The sequence below is a fragment of the Ostrinia nubilalis genome, chromosome 26 (genome assembly GCF_963855985.1).
Source record: "Ostrinia nubilalis chromosome 26, ilOstNubi1.1, whole genome shotgun sequence".
NCBI lineage: Eukaryota > Metazoa > Arthropoda > Insecta > Lepidoptera > Crambidae > Ostrinia > Ostrinia nubilalis.
In genome coordinates this window covers 8,800,454-8,822,405 of record NC_087113.1, presented here as the reverse complement: position 1 = coordinate 8,822,405, position 21,952 = coordinate 8,800,454, and the positions used below count along the sequence as shown (strand labels likewise).

At 38.0% G+C, this 21,952-nt stretch overlaps 1 protein-coding gene and 1 long non-coding RNA gene across 3 annotated transcripts; one reads left to right on the top strand and one right to left on the bottom strand.

The window, feature by feature from the left end:
• The first annotated feature begins 817 nt into the window (after positions 1-817).
• On the top strand, positions 818-21,683 carry LOC135084440 (probable beta-hexosaminidase fdl). The gene is made up of 10 exons (XM_063979223.1): positions 818-903; positions 1,491-1,666; positions 3,795-4,006; positions 14,148-14,498; positions 16,624-16,798; positions 17,392-17,541; positions 18,076-19,419; positions 19,621-19,721; positions 20,049-20,166; positions 21,587-21,683. Exons 1-10 carry the CDS (start codon positions 823-825, stop codon positions 21,681-21,683), a joined length of 2,805 nt encoding a protein of 934 aa, XP_063835293.1. The 5' UTR covers positions 818-822.
• On the bottom strand, positions 7,666-9,178 carry LOC135084690 (uncharacterized). 2 transcript variants are annotated; one of them, XR_010259929.1, is made up of 4 exons: positions 9,162-9,178; positions 8,870-9,041; positions 8,403-8,525; positions 7,666-8,039 (listed from the first exon to the last, which is right to left on the bottom strand). It is a non-coding gene; the product is annotated as an uncharacterized LOC135084690 (long non-coding RNA). The 2 variants fall into 2 exon arrangements; XR_010259928.1 differs by lacking the exon at positions 9,162-9,178 and having other exon boundaries at positions 8,870-9,090.
• Positions 21,684-21,952: the final 269 nt, after the last annotated feature.

Below are 21,952 nucleotides of genomic sequence, written 5' to 3'. Positions count from 1 at the left end.
ATTTCACAACATTTGTTAACTATATCAATACCTAATGACATTATACATTACTGTAATATTTAACTATTGACCGATCTCTTTACCCCTAGTGGTGATGATTAAATATCCATTTAACTTGATTGTTTTTAATGTACTGTTACATACCAAACGTATCCACTCAGATAATTCCTGCATCGATAGTATTTTTGTCTGCCCACATTCTTTACTATCTAAGCCCATACTAATCTCATGAAGGTGGAGGTGGATGCAGGCCGCTACCAAACGGCCAATCTGGAAATCATCTGTTCTACAGTGGACGCCTTTGGATATTTTGATTACACTCACCACGACTGCTTTTATCTTTGATTATTATAAGGGCTCTAACGAACAGCAGTTTATACGGGACTATTCCCACCTCTCTCTCCCACTGCTGCAACTCCTGTGTAGCTAGGATCTACAGCTTGACCGCCAATAAAAACCCAACCAGAAAAGGTCAAGTTTTGAACAGCAGTTTGTTGTAAAACGTATGTAACTGCAGACGACGTTAGGAGTTGGCAGCTAGCTGTCGAGGACTCGAGGTGCTGTCAACACGTTAGCTACCACCTGGTTTGCGATGGGTTTACGATTTTAAAGTGCGTTTTGACTAGACCCACTGCTGTAGTTACATACGTCGACAACAAACTGATGTTCGTGTGATAGAGCCCTAAATCTTTGAAATAAATGCTCCAAAAATAATGATTCTTCTTCTGCGACCTTTTTCTTAAGATCCTTGTCAAGTCAAGTGTCAAATTTGAAACATCAGATTTAGCATTTCGTGTTTGTTTACAAATATTTGATACAGAAATGTCGACAGACGAAGCATCATGTTCCGATTGCAAGATCGAAATCATCGACAGGAAGTGGACGCAGCTGCTGCTAAATTGGGTGAGGCTTAGAATTATATCATCAGGTCATTGAGTCTCCACTGCAGGAGCACGACCCTCTCTAATTTACCAGAGACAGATGGAGGTAGCAGGGAGGCGCTGGATGCAGGCCGCTACCAACAGGGTGATGTAAAAATCATTGAGGGAGGCCTGTGTTCAGTAGTGGACGTCCTGAGGAAGGCGTTGGATGCAGGCTGCTATCAAGGCAATATTAGAAATCATTGGGGGAGACCTATGTTTAGCAGTGGACGTCCTGTGGCTGAAACGATGATGATGATTAAATGGAGGATGTGGCTTACACTCCCCTCACTGGCCAGATGGATTTAGGGATACTCTATTTGTCTCTTGTCGCTTCGGTGTTGAATTTTGCGAAATCCCGTCTTAGTGAGCACATAATATGTTATAAAAAACCCTTATGCAGAATTTGAGCCTCCTAAAACTTGTAGTTTCTGAGAGTTCGTGATGAGTGAGTGAGTCAGTCAGTCAATCAGTCAGTGACCTTTTGATTTTATAGATATAGAAGAAGAAGATGTGGTGGAAAAGACCTATGTACTGAATAAATATTTTGATTTTGAATATTCTTTCCAGATAAACAGATGTGTCTCCCCAAAGACCAAAGTCCGTCAGCTGGACACCAAGTGCCTGGTGGAGGTTATCAGCAAGTACAAGCATGACATCTGTGAGGATGAGCTCGACAGGGCTCTACTATGCACCGACGATCTTGAGCCGTTCATCAAGTACAAGTACCCGATCTTAAGACTGAGGTGAGGAAGCTTGACGCCTTGAACGCGAAACTAAATCGGTTTTAAAGCGGGTTCGAATCCTGCCGGGAGCAATAACATTTGAAAACACGGGATCATGGACGTTTGTGTCCAGAGCTAAACATTGTGGTTTCTTCGTCATTATCATCATCAGGACACAATATTAGTCCCAATTGCAAATGAATGCAAGAGGCAAATGAAGGTTTTGACTTACACTTTCTACCAGCCAGATGGTGATGATGGTAATGGACATACCTACTAATATTTATTATTAGTAGAAGCTATTTTGCAACAGAAAATAATGTCTAGTTTGATGTACATTACAATGTACCTATCTACTTTAATAACTCTTATCTAGTTGCTAAGTGCACACTCTGTTTTGTCTAGTGTTTATAATAATAAAATTGAGATAATAATATATCTTATTTTTGTGATACATTATTTAATAATCAAAACAATAACTAAAAAATTCGCTGCTACTACGCATAATTTCAAATTGGCAAAATGTCGCAAAAAAACCGTCAAAAACTAAAAAAAACTAGTCACGTACTTAGATAAAAGTTGTAACTAAATTATGGCATCACAGCGCAATTTCGTGATTAAAGACAAAGAAGACACGTGGCCGGCAGCGTGTGACCTTTTGACACGGTTATCGGTCGTGTCAGGGCGTTCGCTTTTAACATACATCAGCGGGATTAGAAAAGAAAAGAAACAAAACTGTTCCTGTGAATGAATAGTTACGGGACTATTCTCACCTTTTGTTTCCACCGCTGCAACTCCTGTGTAGCCAGGATCTACAGCTTGACTGCCAATAACCCAACCAATGAAGGGCAATTTTGTCTCGGGGGAAACTTAACTGTCATTGGACCTGCAACGAAATTGATCAGAATCAACGAAAGTAATGAATAGTTGAGAAGTTGACGATTTTCGTCAATAATTTTAGTAATAGACGTCCGCTGCTGAACATAGGCCTCTCCCAATGACTTTCAGATTGGCCGATTGGTAGCGGCCTGCATTCAGCGCCTTCCCGCAATCTTTGTAAAATCAAAATAAATAAAAAATCTGATGTTTTTTCAATATCTGTTAACATTTTCCATTACTGGTACATTTATCGTTATCATTAATTTCTAATGCAGGAGCACGGTCTAATTTACCAGAGGCAAATCGATGAGTGCCCTACAGTGCCCTTTAGTAGAGTTACTACTACAGTAGGGATTCTGATCATGAATGGGTTTTAGCAAAATCAATGAGTAACTATTTTTTTTTTATTCTTTTTTCTTGTTCGCCGTAAATTAATTCCTTTTCATAATAACTAAGTATATTTTTTTATAACCCCGGACACTGGTGGTTGACCCACGACTTTAAGATAACACAATCTTTGGCAAAATCTTACATAATTTCTTATTTATATTATCATTTTCAGATGACTGGAAGTCTAGTTTGTATTTAGTATTTTCGCGATAATCATTCAAAACATTCATTGTTTATGTTTCTGCATAATATTGTTAAATACTTAAAATTACTTGTCATAATTATTGTAAAGAAGTTTCTTCAGCAGTGCTGAATTTAATTAATTTAGTTTCGTATGATTATTACGAATTATGTACTATGTGCAGTACTTACAAAACTACTGTCTTGTCCTAGACTACTCTCTTGTTGTTTCAGTTACTTGACAAGGAACCTGGTGTACTTATCCGGCTATTTCTTTCTATAAGACTAGCGGCCGCCCGCGACTTCGTACGCGTGGATCCCGTTTTACCCCCTTCATCTATCTTACGCGGTTTATATTTTTTCATAAAAATGTTTTTCCCGCTAACTCCTGTTCCCGTGGGAATTTTGCAATATCCTGTTGTAACTAAGCTTTAAGTTTACTAAGGTACGTGCATGCCAAATTTCAAGCGTCTAACTTAAGCGGTTTAGATTTTTCATACAAAAGGATTTTCCCGCTAATTCCCGTTCCCGTGGGAATTTCGGGAATTCCTTTCTTAGTGCACATCTACGGTACCTAAGCTACGTCCCTTCCAAATTTCAACGTTAAGAGCGTAGGCTCTTAACGTAGGTTTAGAGCCGTTTAGGCTGTGCGTTGATATTATGTCAGTCAGTCAGTCAGTTTCTCCTTTTATATATTTAGATACCTATCAGAAGACAAGGACATACCCAAGAAGCTGTACATCATGACGTCAATCCTGCTGTTCCACTGCTGCGCCAGCTCCCAAACCGGTGCTGTGGACAGCGACATCTGTTGCCGACTGAGCAAGACTGAACAGGAGTGGATATTGCAGTTCTGCGAGAATTTGAGCGAGATGGACCCTACTATTAATAATGTGGACTGTGCTATAAGAGGTGAATTAGTTTTAAAGATATCTAATTATTCGATTTTTTATATATTCCACTGCTGGACAAAGGCCTCCCCCAAGGACTTTCACAACGACCGGTCCTGCGACTCTCCCTTGCACTTACCTGCACATCTCTCCGTCCGTACCAGAGCGTCGATGTGACGTCACGGCTGCCAGGTGCGCAGTTAACTCTACCTTATGTACGGGTTACAATATTTTTTTATCGAAAGGCCTCTGACTAGGCTTAACCACTTAATACTAGTTAAATTATGTTTGCCTAAACGCCGTTAATTATGGTCGGTTTGGTCATCCACTCTTGGAAGACTGCGGCACAGTTGCTTGATTGTGGACAATGTGACATTCGCTTTCGATTCTTCTTCGATATCGTTTCGCTATCTCTAATTAATAGAGTCGGAACTTAATTCTACTGTATCTAATCGCAAAGTAGCATCATAGTAACCAATTACATAAACAACCGTTGTTATTACTTGTTTATTAAATTATTTGCGTAAACACAGTCACGGTTCTTGCCCCAATGTTCCATTGCTTTTCCAATCACAAGATAAATAAAGATATTATTAATTACAAAAAATCGTAAAGACTGTCATGTAACCATGTTTGGCAAAAGTATAAAAAACTTCTCGGTGCGATAACCTCTGGGAATAATTTAAATTATTGTGCAAGAAACACTACTTGATTAGGTATTTGAATTTGGCAATAATCATTAGCTTTGTAATTTGTGTTGTCTATCGACCGATTATCGTTTAGAATGAACATGTGACGTGGGACGAAAAACGTGACCAAGAGTGATAAATAGGAATCTTTCAAATTAGACGTTTAGAGCCGAAAGATAGACGTCCGTTTGCACCGCACACGGAAAATTTTATGAATGACACTGCGTTGGGACTAAAATTAAGATTTTACGCACACTGCAGTCCTGCTCAAAATTTCTAATTTCATATTATTATAACTAATGGTTGGTCAATTTGGATACTTCTTCGGCTTTAGTAAGGCCCGAAGGATTGGTTTAAGGGACTTCAGAGGCTGAGCCCTCTGTTTTGATAAAAGGCTCTCAATAAGAATGTTGCAGCACTTGCAGCATTACTTTTTGAGGTTTTTATGATTACAAGAAAAATTTAAATTTCCCAAAATTAGGAATTATCATTTAAAAGACAAGTTAAGCCGTCTCTCCAATGAGGATCAGTACTGTTGTAGAAAATTCTATAAAACTAGTATCTACGTTAATCTTTAAGACATAAGAAAGATATATCTTTTTGAATTATCCAAATCGGACCATTACTTACGAAGATATTAAGTAATAAACATAGGCCGTTTTTGCCACTAAAAGTCAACGTACGCAGGGCCGCGTGACGTCACTATATCCGAATCGAGCGCAGCCGGCGTACTATTGGGATGGAAAATATTTTTTTCCAACTAAACTATCAGTTTTAGAAAAAAACTTTTAATAACATTTATTCAACAAAATAAAGTAACCTATCGACCAGTAATTTTTAAAAATAAAAATTGTGAAAAATAAGTATCGCTATGTCCAAAAACCACATTTTTATAGGATTCGATGGAATGCGGAGACGCGGTTGGGGTGAGTGTAACTTTATGATTGTTTGTATTGAACATAATAATACATAATATGAGTGCTAATACCCAGTTTCTGGCCTGGGGGGGGGGATAAGTCATACCCAGCTTATAGCCTGGGGGGAGGGGCAAGCCTTACCCAGCTTCTGGTCTTGGTAAGAGGGGGGGAGAGGCAAGTCATACCCAGTTTCTGGCCTAGGATGGGGGGGGGGGGGGTAGTCATACCCAGCTTCTGGCTGAGGGGTAGTCATACCTAGCTTATGCTTATGGACTGGAGGGAGGGGCTAGCCTTACCCAGCCTCTGGCCTTGGTAAGAGGGGGGGGAGAGGCAAGTCATACCCAGTTTCTGGCCTAGGAGGGGGGGGGGGGGGGGTTAGTCATACCCAGCTTCTGGTCGAGGGGGAGTCATACCTAGCTTATGCTTATGGACTGGGGGGAGGGGCTAGCCTTACCCAGCTTCTAGCCCTGGGGGGGGGGGTGGGGGTCAAGTCATAACCAGTTTCTGGTTCTGGCCGGGGGGGGGGGGGGGGGTAAATCATACCCGACTTCTGGCCGAGTGGGAAGTCATGCCCAGCTTATGACCTGGGGAGAGGAGAGGGGCGGGGGAGTCATACCCAGCTTCTAGGCTAAGATTAAATAGATTTTCCCAGGAGGGAGCAACTGGCCCGCCCATGAGAACGGCGAATAGATAGGTAGGTACGTAGGTTTAACTCAGAAAAACTAAATAACAGGTAGATATTGCGTGTACATCGAAATGATCTTCATAGCAATGTCTTGTAGCCTGGGCAGAGTGTATCTGCCTCAGCTATACTTATTGTTAGAAGTAAATAAATTAATACTTATACATTTTTATATTTTACTTGGACGAAGATATGACTCTAACAACACTTATGAATACTTTATTTTAATAAATCGCCAAATATACCACCGCGGAGACCCTAATCGCGTCTCCGCGTTCCATTGAATCGTATGAGCGTATGGATTTTTTGCGATATTTTTCACAATTTCTATTTTAAAAAATTACCTATCGATAGCTTACTTTATTCTGATGAATGAATGTCATAACAAGTTTTTCTCTAAAACTGATAGTTTGGCTAGAAAAAAATATTTTCTATCCACGCAGTACGCCGGCAGCGTTCGGATCGGATATAGTGACGTCATCGGTCCCGCGCCGGGCGGTCAGTGAACTTTTTTAGTAATTTGGCCATAACTTCGTCAATTTTTGTCGTAGAACAAAAATTTTTGGACTGTATATTAAGGATTTCTTAGACCTATAAATCTGCATTCACAGCTAAAAATCGAAATGATCCTCATTCTATTAGTAATCAGTGGTGCGATTGTCTAAGGCAATCGTATTCATTTGACAGTTCATAACGTACGTTATGATGTGTCAAACGGCTAATTCTAATTGTGTAAGGAGTTCATAAAACGATAACGATATGATAACGATTTGATCGTAATTTTATACGATGAGTGAATGATGAATATGATTTTGACAGAAAATTCGAATTGTCTAAGTTTCATGAGCCCATTGCTAATGTCAAATGATTGCGGTGACTCGTAACTCATGATAATCGTATAAATTCTCATAGAGGTGTAATTCTATCCTCGTCCTCGTATGCAAATTGTTAATTTATTTCTTTGAAAGATAAAGTGTGGTAAGCGGTGAGTGCTTGGTGTTAATGGAAATAAGTTTTAGTGAGACACAAGAGTTCTTTTTCATCAACAACTATAGCACTAAAAGCTGAGTTACACGTGTTAAGTAGATAAGTGTTTTTCACTTAATTTTACGTGATTAAACTGCACGTACTTAAAACACAAGCACAATCTAAATTTTGACTTGAAACTTACTACTAAGTTTTGTACTATACTACTACGCAATTAATTACTTAAAATCAAGTCAATAAAGTAGTTAGGTAGGTACCTACTTATCTACTTAACACGTTTTAATCAGCCTTAACCCACAATACTGCCAAAGTGGTAGGGTAAAGTTATGTTGCCTGTGCATGTGCTGTATGTGCCCTGTGTGGGCTTATTTACAGGAATAAATGACTAATAAAATAAAGAAAACTGTTTAAATATACACATCTTTTTATTTAAATTCTTTACACAGACACAGACAGCTATAAGTACTTCTTTTGTGGTCAGCCTTCGTCTCTTTACAAACTAAGTTTTCATTTTAAATATAATACTATAGGTACTTTAATCACAGCATTCTTGAAAACTAAGTTTTTTTTTGGAACAATCAACAAGATATAAAATAACCATGAAAAATCAACAGCCTCCCTACTCATTTGTACTTGTCGTTTTTTCTAACAAATAATTATGCAATAAAATGTATTGTTTTAAACTTTTACGGTTACTAAAATAATCATTAATACACTTCGAAGAGTTCCAACACTGGTAGATGGTAGGACAGGTGCAGGCGCTGTAGAACAAGATGAGAGCTGCAATGACAAACAAAATAACATGTTAGCTGCTAGCTAGGATATAGCTACAACACATATCTATTATCCTACTAATATTATAAATGCGAAAGTTTGGATGTCATAATGTCTGGATGTTTGTTACTCTTTCACGCCAAAACTACTGAACGGATTTTGTGTAAACTTAACAGTATTATTGTTTGTAACCTAGATTAACATACAGTCTATAATTTATGACAATCTGTGACAAACTAAATTTTAAGCGGGTGAAGCCGCTGGCAAAAGCTACTAAAAATACCTTCATTATTTGTGCAACATAAATCATACTGTTCATACATAATAATAATATAAACATACATTATCATATTCCATTATTTAACTTACATATTTTAGAGTAGCAGTAGCAGTAACTGGAGTATTCTCCACCTGGGTGTGGGAAATTATTGGAAGAGTTCCAACACTGGTAGATGGTGGGACAAGTGCAAGTGCTGTAGAGCAAGACGAGAGCTGCAATGAGAAACAAAAAAAACATGTTAGCTGCTAGCTAGAATGTGGCTGAAAAATTGTGATAAATCTTAGTCACTGTTTTTTTTTATGCATAACGAGGCAGGTATTTGACCACAATCGCACCAAGTGTTAAGTGGGATGCAGTCTAGGATGGTACATATCTGCGCTGTAAGTGCCTATTCACTCTCACCTTGTAAACACCCGGATTATAGTCTTCAGGAAAGACAGCAGCAGGCAACAAATTCCAGTCCCTAGTTGTTTGCATTATAAAAGTCATAATAATGTTATGTTGTGTAAGTATGTTGAACAGTTTATTGGTTAATGTCAATAAAAATAGGCCTTACCGTTTTCCAGGCTTGCACCTCTTTAGACGTCCCATCCCCAATCTTGTTTAGTGCCCAGGACGTGTTGCGCCAGAACTCAAGTCAAGGAACCCTCATCACACGACCACGCGCTGTTACTACATTATTTAGCTGGGTCTCCATCTGGCGTGGGCAATTATTCTTGCCTTTGGCACTGAAAATGAAATTGATTATTTGATATGAAGAAACCAAAGTTACAGGAGTAGTTACTGAAACTTGGGTTGTTTTCATTTTTGATAGAATGCCTTAATTTAGTGTAATAATCTATACTTACTTGTGTTTATAAACAAACTAGCTTTCCGCCCGCGGCTTCGCCCGCGTGGAATTTTGTCTGTCACAGAAAAACTTTATCGCGCGCGTCCCTGTTTCAAAAACCGGGATAAAAACTATCCTATGTTCTTTCCCGGGACTCAAACTATCTCTATGCCAAATTTCATCAAAATCGGTTGCGAGGTTTAAGCGGGAAAGCGTAACAGACAGACAGACAGACAGACAGACAGACAGACAGACAGACAGACAGACAGACAGACAGAGTTACTTTCGCATTTATAATATTAGTTAGGATTTAACATAATTCAAAAACTTCGTAAAAGTTTTTCAAGTTTTTTGACACTTGACAGATAACACTTGTCATTCACAGAACATAGATTAAAATACTACTTCTCAAAACACTTATTTATGTATAATTTATTAAATGTGAGATTAAGTTCGCCTTAGGTTAAAATTTTGGCATTAAAGTATAAATAAATAAAAAGAAGTAAGCATTTCACGTCGTTTTTCGTAGTCCATTAACGCCACCTATTGTAGAGTAGTATTCAACTTAGCCTGCCTAGCCTTAAAGTATGTATGCCACCTGGGGGCGGGTAGTGGAACTCGTATTTCATTCGTTCTATGCGTTTGGTTATATGATTTGCAGAGGTAAATTTTTAATTCGAATTCAATGTTTTTATGAATAAAAGTATGTTATTAAGGTGCAATCATAACATTTTATTAAAAAAAACTGCATTTGAACATGGATTTCATTTTTTATTTGTTAAAAAATAATGAGTTTTAGCGAATGTTTTTCATTAATAAAACGCAAATCCATGAAACGATTATATACGACCGGTCACTTTTCGGTCTTCATGGAATGGACAAAATTACACAATTCGAATTTAGATATACGATCGATGATCAATTGTATTCATTGTCCATCCATGAACAACTTTACACAATCGCACCTCAGGGTCTAATGATGGAGCTGGAAGGTAATTCGCAATAAAACGACATAATCGCATCAAGTTTGGGTTTGGTTCAATTTTAATTTCTGTGATGGGTCTGGGTGTTAATATGTCGATGCCTCCTAAGTAAATAATCGTAAGCCACAAAATATCAATTTTGATTTTATAAGCATTTTATAATTACTAAAATACGTATTATCGAACCCACGATCAAAAATTGCAATATCATTTAAAATAAAAGATTTTTCACACGTATTCAATCGTATGTAATCCACGCTCGCAACGTATACTATCGTAATGTCCTGTGCGATCGTCTACAGGGGAGAAGCGGTTTGGTTCACCGCTAGCGAGCGCATACTATTAGGTAAGTAGTAATTACAGTTTTCCTTTTGGTGTTGAAAATTGCCTTATATTTTGTTACTAGCTACTCAAAACTATAGTAATTAACACATAAGATTATTTACGTTCCTTTTTTAAGCTAACAAAGTATCGTATGTTTTACATACCATGATAAACGTTGTCAATTAAATTTATTTTTTATCGTATGTAATACATACGATTATTAACGTGGTTTGTTTTCGTACGTTTGATATTGTATGTGCAATTTAATATTGTTTACGTTAGTAAATTGAGTATTTATTCCTATTGTAACGTTTAATTACGATTTTTTCGTCTTCGTTGTGAAGTTAAATTATATTTTATGTTTGTGTTTTTTTAATATTTTCAGATTCGCCATTGCCTGAAGGAGCTGATTTAATAGAAATCCAAGCATTTTCTAATTTGATCTCCAGTGATTTACTTAGTGATGAAGGTACTTCGATCCTACTAATATTATAAATACGAAAGTTAGGATGTCTGGATATCAGGATGTCTGGAAATTTGTTACTCTTTCGCGCAAAAACTACCGAACAGATTTTGATGAAACTTTACAGTATTTTTGTTTATAACCCAGAATAACATAACATATAATACATATAATACAGGCTATAATTTATGACGATCTGTGACAAACTAAATTTCTTTAATTAGTGACATTTGTATGTATTTTTATAAGTAATCAATAATAGGTAAAAAGCTTTATAACTAAAAAAAGTAAATCTGAATCACTCTCAGCATTATGATTAAAAGAATCTACAAGAAGATTGTGATAGAATTGGTGATGCACCGCTGGAATGACACCACTAGTACAAAGGCTTACCAAGTATTTTTTTTAACTTTGGTTATAGGTAGCATATGGTTAAAAAGGGGGCAAACATCAGAGTAATCTTGCTGTCGTCGTCTCTTGTTAATTTTAGTAACAACAGTCATATATTGAGACTCATCCAAATGATATTCATAATGGAGTTTATTTGAACACAACATCACCGTTCAAGTTCTTAGTCCAATTTTTACAGCCTAAGATTGACTTAAAATCCAAAAATTTGGTATGATGCAACTCGATTAGGTACAGTAATATGGTTTCCCATCTTGTTTAGCCCATCGTACCAATGAAAACCATTCTAAAGGAGTATAAATACATTTATTTTTGGCACATCTTTCAATCAAAGCATGAAACTACAACCATTTACTGTAATCGAGTTGGATCATACCAAATTTTTGGATTTTAAGTCAACCTTAGGCTGTAAAAATTGGACCAAGAACTTGAAAGGTGATGTTGTGCAATGGATGAAAATAAAAGAAGTCAAGGTGCTTCCTTCTGAGCCAAATAAACTCCATTATAAATATCATTTGGATGAGTCTCCATATATGACTGTTGTTACTAAAACTAACACGAGACGACGACAGCAAGATTACTCTGATGTTTGCCTGCTTTTTAACCATGTGCTACTATAACCAAAGTTAAAAAAAATACTTGGTAAGCCTTTGTACTAGTGGTGTCATTCCAGCGGTGCATCACCAATTCTATCACAATCTTCTTGTAGATTCTTCTAATCATAATGCTGAGACTGATTCAGATTAACTTTTTTTAGTTATAAAGTTTTTTACCTATTATTGATTACTTATAAAAAAATTACTGAATTATCATTAATTATTATTCATGTTACCTATTATATAGATTCCTTATATGCAATTTTTGAATAATATTAGAGGCTTTAATAAGATTAAATACTATTTTTTTTAAAGTAAGAACAATAACGATGTAACTTTGTTAATTGATTTTATCAATCCCAACTAATATTATAAATGCGAAAGTAACTCTGTCTGTCTGTCTGTCTGTTACGCTTTCCCGCTTAAACCTCGCAACCGATTTTGATGAAATTTGGCATAGAGATAGTTTGAGTCCCGGGAAAGAACATAGGATAGTTTTTATCCCGGTTTTTGAAACAGGGACGCGCGCGATAAAGTTTTTCTGTGACAGACAAAATTCCACGCGGGCGAAGCCGCGGGCGGAAAGCTAGTTAAGAATAGATTTTGCTTATTTTAAGGTTAATAAAGAAGATAAATATTTATTTTTATTTGATCTCGTCAATTAATTACTTTTGATTTAATTATTTGTAATAACTTCACATTCTATGTTAATTTAAAATTATTTTAATTATATTTTCATAAGAAATAAAGACTGTTACAACGTGATTCTTTGGTACAAATGAATAAATAAGGTATTTAAAACAGAGGTTTCATTTCAAGACTTTCATTGTGTTCAAATTGATTTTGTGAATCCTTTTGTCCAAAATAGATGAGTACCTAATTGAATAATTTAGTTTTAGCATGAATTTACAATGAAAAATTAATAAATATGTAACATACCTTCGACAGTATAAATGATTATGTTCCCGTACAATGGAGTATGTGGCTCTTACTATATATTTTACCTACAGCTAGACAACGTAAATAATTGTATAGTTATGTTACGATTTCTATGACTAATTTTATCCGCCGTAAAACACCGTAACAACAATATCTCCAAAACTACAATATATTTACAAATAAATGTTATTGTATGAGAATACACCTTATATCGACTATATGTTTTGAAAAAATCGTACCCCTAGCTCAAAAGATGGGAAAACTGCACACATAAATATCTTTAAATGGCTCTACTGTAAAGTTAGGTTTTAAGACATACGATAGTTTACTTAGGAGGCATCGATGTAAAATAAGTTTGTATTTACAAAAAAAAATGTATTTAAGTATATTTATATCCGTTTTCTAGTGAGCGGATACTGTGAATGTACGTCACGCGGGGTCACGTGACCGTCGGCGGCACTCAATATTTAAGCGAACTTTGAATGCCTATAAAATCATAACTACTGGGTATTTTAGAATGAAATAAAAACTAATGTATTTGTAAATGTAAAAGCCTAACCGTAACATAGGTTTCAAGTGATTTTGCATACCTAGTAACATTCTCAATTAAGACCCACTTCCAGGCAACCGATTAAGCTGAAATTTCGCAAACACATGTGATTTGGATGACCATGCAATATTATGATGACATGGAGCTGATCTGATGATGGAGCTGGAAGGTGGCCATAGGAACTCTATAATAAAACGACTTAAATGCATCGAGTTTGGGCTCGTTCGTTTTGTATTGATGAGTATTTTAATTCTATATAGTAATCGGGGTCTAATTATGGAGCTGGAAGGTAATTCGCAATAAAACGACACAATCGCATCAAGTTTGGGTTTGGTTCAATTTTAATTTCTGTGATGGGTCTGGGTGTTAATATGTATAATAAGTTTGTATTTACAAAAAAAAAATTATTTAAGTATGTTTATATCCGTTTTCTAGTGAGCGGACGCTGTGAATGTACGTCACGCGGGGTCACGTGACCGTCGGCGGGACTCAATATTTAAGCGAACTTTGAATGCCTATAAAATCATAACTACTGGGTATTTTAGAATGAAATAAAAACTAATGTATTTGTAAATGTAAAAGCTTAACTGTAACATAGGTTTCAAGTGATTTTGCATACCTAGTAACATTCTCAATTGAGCCCTGGAAGACTATTACATAACAATGTTATGTCATAAATTGTTAAATTGTTATGTCATAACAATTTACGACATTAATTTTTAAATTGTTTGTATTTTTACAGGAGCATACGATATGATCGTCAATTCCAAGCAAATCATATCAGCAGCCAACTCTTCAAGAACTGACAAAACCTTGTCCAGATCAGAGTCCGCCTCAAAAGTTGTCTTAGACTCGAATCTAGAAATTCCTATAAAATCTCCAACCCCAACATTGAAGTTTAAGTCTTCTGTGACCGTTATGCCTTCAGTCACTGATACTTCAGACACATCTACTGACTATTCTGAATTTAAAGCACCAACTTTCAAAGAAGAATTGGCAGACGATGTAACCATATACAGCGTCAAAGAAATATCGCAGAAGGAGGAGGCTGCGGACACTGATGAAGTGGTCGAAGTGTGTAGCGATGGGATGCGTTAGTTTCTTTTATTTTTATTCTGTTGAGGTAATAGATCGTTTCATCCACGAAGACGCGCCCCACCATTCTTCTGCTAATGTTTGAGTGTTATCGGTACACGCTAAATTATCCAAGAGTGCATACGCACACTACAATAATGTCGCTCGGATTGCTCGGACTAAGCTCCCCGCACCCAGCGCTTCCCTCGACCAAAGGTGGGGCGCGTCTTCATGGATGAAACGATTCGGCAAATACGCCCATGGAAGGTATTTAAGACTTTTAACAAAACAGAGCACATGCGTTAGATTTTTCGTTTTACGAGTAGAAAGTAGGAGTAGAAAAAACAATTCGGTATGTAAAATAATTAAGAGATGATTGAAGATAAGATTGTCCATGGATTTATTCCCTTCAACACTCGTGGAATAGGTGACGGCGTTTTATTTTCCTGATTAATCCGATTATGTCACTTAACCTAATGCTAACGATATAGCGCCTTACGTATCTTTCTCTCTTTGACATTTACTGCAGTGCTAAATCAATTATTTTTTTACTTTACATACCGAATTGTCCGGGCTCCCAAGTGAGGAACTACGTGCTAGTGTTACGAGGTTCCTGGGAGGGTCGCACGGTCCAGGGAATCCAGGAAGCTCTGGAGAAACATATGCCTTCGCTCCAGGAGGTTTTTCAGAGCAAACTTCCTGATAGTAAGTAAAACGATTTAATTGCTACGGTAATTATATTACCTCTTTTATAGTTCTATTCTCACTCTGGGAGTCTGGGTTGCGTCCTTCAGTTCCGTCTGCAACATCTAATGACTATTTTTTTTCTATAGGACTTATAACAGGTCTTTATGAATAGATAGATGTTGAAAATTGTAATTAGCTCAATATTTTAAACCTACGTTTTTTACTTTAGTCATCTTTCTAATCAGATGTTTTTATAAAAGTCTTAAAGCCACTTGTATTAATTTCCATATTAAAATCTTAATTTTAACCATAGATTGTCATTAAAATAATGACGATTTGCCGCTATTGTATTTAAACTACATGCAAAGGTAATGCACGCATTGCACGCCGCTACTGCTTCTTTGGAAAATTAATCTTGTACCGTAACATTCAAGACAAATTAAAGGTGTTTCGTCGACAATATAGGTACAATTAAAAATACCTACGAACCCTACCTTACACGTGTCACTATGTCCAAACCTAACAAATATTGTAAGTTTTTGACCATGAGTATCTATATATATAAAAGAAAGTCGTGTTAGTTACTTCGCTTATAACTCAAGAACGGCTGAACCGATTTAGCTGAAAATTGTCAGGGAGGTAGTTTAGAGCCAGGAGAAGGACATAGAATACTTTTTATCCCGTTATTTATTGCCATTAAGGCGGAACAAAGTTCGCCGGGTCAGCTAGTAGGTTATAAGTCAGAGACTGATAAAAGGTAAACGCACCTTTGTTATCAAATTCAGAACAAAACAATCATTTATTTTGCAGACCCAATTTTAAATTGGTACAAGTATAGTACAGTAATATTAGTGATAATTGGATGATAGGTAAACTTAAGTGCATGTTATCTACATTATTTACTTTACATAAATAATTTAATTTTGTGTATGTAGATAAATACAAAGTTGTTGGTTAAGTCCCTCCGCATTTAAACCAATTTAAATTTTTACCTGTTCTTGATAAAGTTCAGCAGAAAGCAAAGAAAGAGAAGCTGCCTGGAACTAATAATATAGCAAATCCTTGGACCTTGGGGACACCTTTGTCCAGCAGTGGTCGTCATTTAGTCTCCACTGCATAAGCGCCTTCTCTAGTTTTCCAGAGACAGGTGGAGAATCTGCCATACTTCACATTCATCATCATCATCATCACAGCCATAGGACGTCCACTGCTGAACATAGGCCTCCCCCAATGCTTTCCGCGTTGATCGATTGGTAGCAGCTGCGTCCAACGCTTCCCTGCTACCTTTACGATGTCGTCGGTCCACCTTGTAGGTGGACGTCGCACGCTGCGTTTTCCGGTACGCGGCCTCCATTCCAGAACCTTGCTGCCCCATCGGAAGTCAGTTCTGGCTTCTCAGTCCGTCAGTACTTCACATTGGCTTACCCCAATTTCTTTACTGGTATTTTTGTCTCCAGAACGCGACTCCCCTCCTATTAACTGTCAACCTGGCTGTGCCTGCAGTCGATGCAGTGCCTCAGGCCCGTGCTGTGGAGACCCTGGCAGTTCCATGGAACAGTGCAAGAGTTCCAAAGAAGAGAAGCTGGATGGACCACCACCAGACGTCGCAATCAAGGAAAAGAACGTACTAGAGTTAGTTTTTTTTCAGCTCCTAATCATCATTAATTTATTTATGTTAAATATGCCTAAATTCAACATTGCCGCCTGATTTTGTGTTATAAACTATGAACCATTTGGTTTCTTACCTTATGAAATGATGTGAGCAAAATCTTCAGTTTATGATTTTGATACTTAGAAACATCTAGGTAAGTACATAAGATCAAAAACAACAACAGTAAACTTTGATGTTATGAAACTAATCGTATTATTGTTATGGTCAAAATAGTATCCGTTCAGCCGAATGACGTCCATTGCTGGACAAAGGCCTCCCCCAGGGATTTCCACAAAGACCCGTCCTGAGATGCCCGCATCCAGGCACCTTCGGCGACCTTCACCAGATCGTCGGTCCACCTAGTGGGAGGCCTACACTACGTTCTTGGTCGCCACTCGAGAACTTTTCTGCCACTGCCACTTGATTTTAGCGATTCTGCGGGCTCGTTCAGTCACTTTGGTTCTCCTGCGGATCTCCTCATTTAAATAGCACAATCAGTCAGACTTTTTTTATTTACAGAGTCCAGAATTTTGGGAAGTAGGAATGATAATCTGATTATAATTTTTATTTCCAGTCCCCCCTTTCGTTTCAACTGGAAACTGTACCTTGGCATTGTGTCTGTCGTGATGCTATGTATAATGCTCGTGGTGCTCATCTCGTGGCCCTTCAGGTCCAAAAAGAAGGGTGAAAACACATACGTTAGGAAATTCGTTGATGAAGTTGGGTGAGTGTGAAATGTATTTATTAAAATATCTTAGCGATTAGAGTCGCTTCTCAGATGAAGTTGGGTGAGTGTGAAATGTATTTATTAAAATTTCTTAGCTTGCTTTCAAACTTTGGAAGAGCAGTCGACCGGCAAGCGAAAGATCGTGGGTTCGATTCTTACCATAGGCAGTTCGATTTTTTCAAGTTGTTTATTTAAAATTTTGTGAAATGTATATCTACAGCCTCTTGTGAAGTAAGTCCAAGGACTGCTTGTAATAATAACTCATCTTTTCAAAATATGACGATTATAGTTTAAGCCCTTAACCCAGTCCACTGACAGGGTATGGGACTGGCACGGGGGGAGTAACTTTGACATATATTTTGACGTGACAGAGCATACAAATGTAAAGCATAATCTGAAGTCTCAATGACGTTTACTTTGTCGTCTCAAAAACACCCTCCTGTATCGCTGCCATGTATTACTAGGTTTGTAGGTACTGACTGAGTTAAATGCATAATAGATCTTCAATACCTATTTGAGTTCTCGTTCCAGCATGCTAAGCCCAAGTACAGCGTGGCAATGCGAAAAGAATTACTGTCAAAAAGTCTACCAACCGTCATCTTCCAACATCTACTTCCAATCTTTGAGTCGATGCATTCTCCTCTGCATGGGGCCTCAGTTGTGGCCACATCCCATAGGATACACTTACTTCAGCAAGAAGCTAGTAGCTTTAGCTACAAACAAACTGGAATACAAATTCCAATCTGTACCATCAGAAACTGTACATCAGTATTTAGCGGAAGCATTCAAACTATTCATTGGAGATCTAGTAAGATTGGAGAGGATAGATGTAAAAAATAGGAACCACACAGAAGACCTAGTTATCAAGAAAATGAACATCCAAATTGACGTGGAAACAGATCCTGATCCCAGACTTAGACTGAACACTGAAGAGTCTTATACAGTCAAAATTGAGACGATGACGAATCAAGTCCTGATAACTATTGCCTCACCATCTTTCTGTGGCGTCAGACATGGCCTAGAAACATTGGGCCAAATGATTCTTCTAGATCAAAGCACAGGATATCTGATAACGTTGACAAATGCCTTAGTAAAAGACGCACCAAGCTACAAATACAGAGGCTTGATGGTCGACACAGCAAGGAACTTTATACCATTACCTGATTTGATGCGAACGGTAGATGCAATGGCGATGTGCAAACTGAATACGTTTCACTGGAGAATCACTGATGTGACTAGCTTCCCTTTACACATACCGGAGTTCCCTCAGTTATTTGAGTACGGGGCATATGACAGATCCTTGGTGTACACCTCAGATGATATAAAGGCTTTAGTGCACAGAGCTGGTGTTAGAGGCATAAGGGTGTTGATAGAAGTAACTGCACCAGGCCCAGTCGGCAGAGCCTGGTCTTGGCTACCAGATGCAAGCTGTCCAAAGAAGAACGACAATTTCACTTGTGACAACATCCTTTGCTTGCGTCTCAAAGTAAAAGACACAGTATTTGATATACTTCAAGCCATTTACTCTCGTATAATTGAATTGACTAAAGTTGACGATGTTTTTCATCTGAGCAATGGTATATTTTCTTTGTCAAATTGTTACTATCTTATTGAAGATAGAGAAGGATTTCTGGATAAGGCATTAGAGAGATTGAAGTTGGCGAATAAAGGATTTTTGCCAAAACTACCAATAGTCTGGTTCACCACACACTTGATGAGGGATCTGGAATCCAGGACGTGGGATAAATTGGGAGTGCAGATGAACGAATGGGTGCAAAATCCTGGAGATCAGTTCTTGAGCAGATTCAGGGTTGTGCATTCCAGCAGATGGGACTTGTCGTGTGAAATTAAGAAGCAACGGTGTACGAAATACAGGTGAGTGTAGCAACTGGGCTAGTTTCAACGAAACGATATAATTTTATCGTAGAATTATATCGATTTTATAAACGACAAAAGTACATACTCTTTTTCGTCGTTATGTCGTATTTATATGTCTTTTGTTTCAACCAATAAAATAGTTGGTTCTTAGATAATTTTATAGGAATATTTATAATGATTGTGACATTATCTCGATAGGACTTGGCAAGAAATGTACGCTTGGAAGTCTTGGCGTAACATCGAAGTGTTCACCATTGAAGGCGGAGAAGCAGTTTTGTGGACTGATATAGTTGATTCTGGTAACAAACTTAGAAAAATTATGTAAACTGTATACTGTATCAGTTGAAATAGAATATTTGTTAAATCTACCTTCTCGCAAGTAAAAAGTTGCTGTGGGCACACCGTAAAATCACTATTCATAGGAATATCAAGAATATTGAAGTGGTTAGGGAATTCCACTTCTTGACTCTCCATATATTGATAAGGAGTCAATGCCATCTCATTTTTGAGTAGTTAGTGTGAAGTCATCCTTTCATATTATGATGCCATAACTGCCAATTTGAACAAGTGAGCTTTGCTAATAGTACTGTATGTTCTGGTTCATTATTTTTGAAATTTTTCTTCAGGTAACCTGGACTACCACATCTGGCCCCGAGCGGTCGCTGTGGCCGAGCGTCTGTGGTCAGACATCGCTGCCAACGCGAGTGCCAATGGCTACACTTATGTCAGACTTGATGCACAAAGGTGATGTAAGACCATTCAGATCGCACGTCTTTATTGCACACTACACAAAACTGACAAATGACAAATTTTAAAATTGAAATGGCATTTTATTGTCAGGCGGTTTTATCGATACGAAGCAGTATTTTCTAGACAACCCAGGGAGACACCCACAAGGTGGACTGATGACCTCATAAAGGTAGCAGGAAGGCGCTGGATGCAGGCCACCACCACCACCAACCAGCCATTACGGAAATCATTGGGGGAGGCCTATGTTCAGCAGTGGACGTCCTATGGCTGAAATGATGATGATGATGAGGCCAGGGAGAGGACAAGTTGCATGATAAATGCGATTAGTTATTCGTCAACATTTTAAGTTTTTTACTTCAAGCACTTCAAGTATCAATTGCCTTAGGAGTTGAAAGACCCCTCTCTGAGCTAAGGAGACTGGTAGGTAGGTAAGCCACTGCAAATCGGTGACCTAAAAATTTCGACAGAATGTGGTTTTCTACCACAAAAAATAAGTTCTTCTTCTGCCTCGCCTTATCCCGATAAGCGGGGTCGGCTTTCCCAATCACCCACCCTCTCACAGAAAGTACTAAGGTCTTGCTAGAGCATTGGTTCCCAAACTTATTTGAGACGCGCCTCCTTTCGCCCATACAAAAAATTCCACGCCCCCTCCTCCAGTGAAGATTATTTAGTGGTCGTATCGAGCAGTCTGGAATGCATTCTCTCAGCGGTCGCAGGTTTTTTATACTTAAGTACACAGATGGCCCGCGCCCCCCTTTAAAGGTCTTTGCGCCTCCCCCGGGGGGCGCGCCCCCCACTTTGGGGAACAATGAGGGTTTTCGCGAATGAAAGATCCGCTAGATGGCGGGACGTGGATGTGGGGTCTGACTGCTGCGTGATTGTTGGATTTTGACATATCTGTCAATGTCATGTCAAAAATAACCAATCATGCAGCATTTGGACCTCGCGTCTACGTATTGCCATCTGGCGGGTGAGGGTGTTTTTGTAACGTCAAACAAACGTCAGCGACTATTTATGCTCTGTCACGAAATATTATGTCAATGTCACCCCTCCCGCGCCGCTCCCATAGCTAAGACACTGGCCGAGTTGAGTGTTATACAGGGTGTTAGGTAAATGGGTATATGAGCCAACACTAGCCCATGTTAACATGGCCATATAAATGGTATGGTGAAGTCAGAAAATTGATATCTTTATTTTAATTATTTTAATTTTCATACAAACCGGATTTTATAAAATTTATTTTGTATGAAAATTAAAAAATAAATAAATGATGATATGAAATTTCTGAGTTCACCATACCATTTATATGACCATGTTAACATGGGCTAGTGTCGGCTCATATACCCATTTACCTAACACCCCGTAGAATGATTTATTTTAAAGCGCCTGAAAAAACTACAACACAATCTTTCAGATGGCGAATGTTGCTCCGAGGCGTGAAAGTGCAGCCGGTGTGGCCATTATACTGCAGCTTCAACCCTAGCGCTTGTATCCATAAACTAAAATATTAGTTTAATTAATAAATAGTAACACATTTTTTTCTCTATTTTTCATTTTATTGCCTCAAAAATTGGTAGGTGCTTGGCGTCAACTCCAACCCGTCTAGCCAATAATGTGGGAAATATAGGCTAAGTCCCTCTGTTACCAGAGAAAGGGAGATCTGGTATAGTTCCAAAATACTGAACTGTCCTATCCATGACATTGACAGTGGGGCGCCACCGTCAATACCGGATCGCTGGTTCCGATTTTTGCTATGTTGGAAACCATATAGTTGAACGAT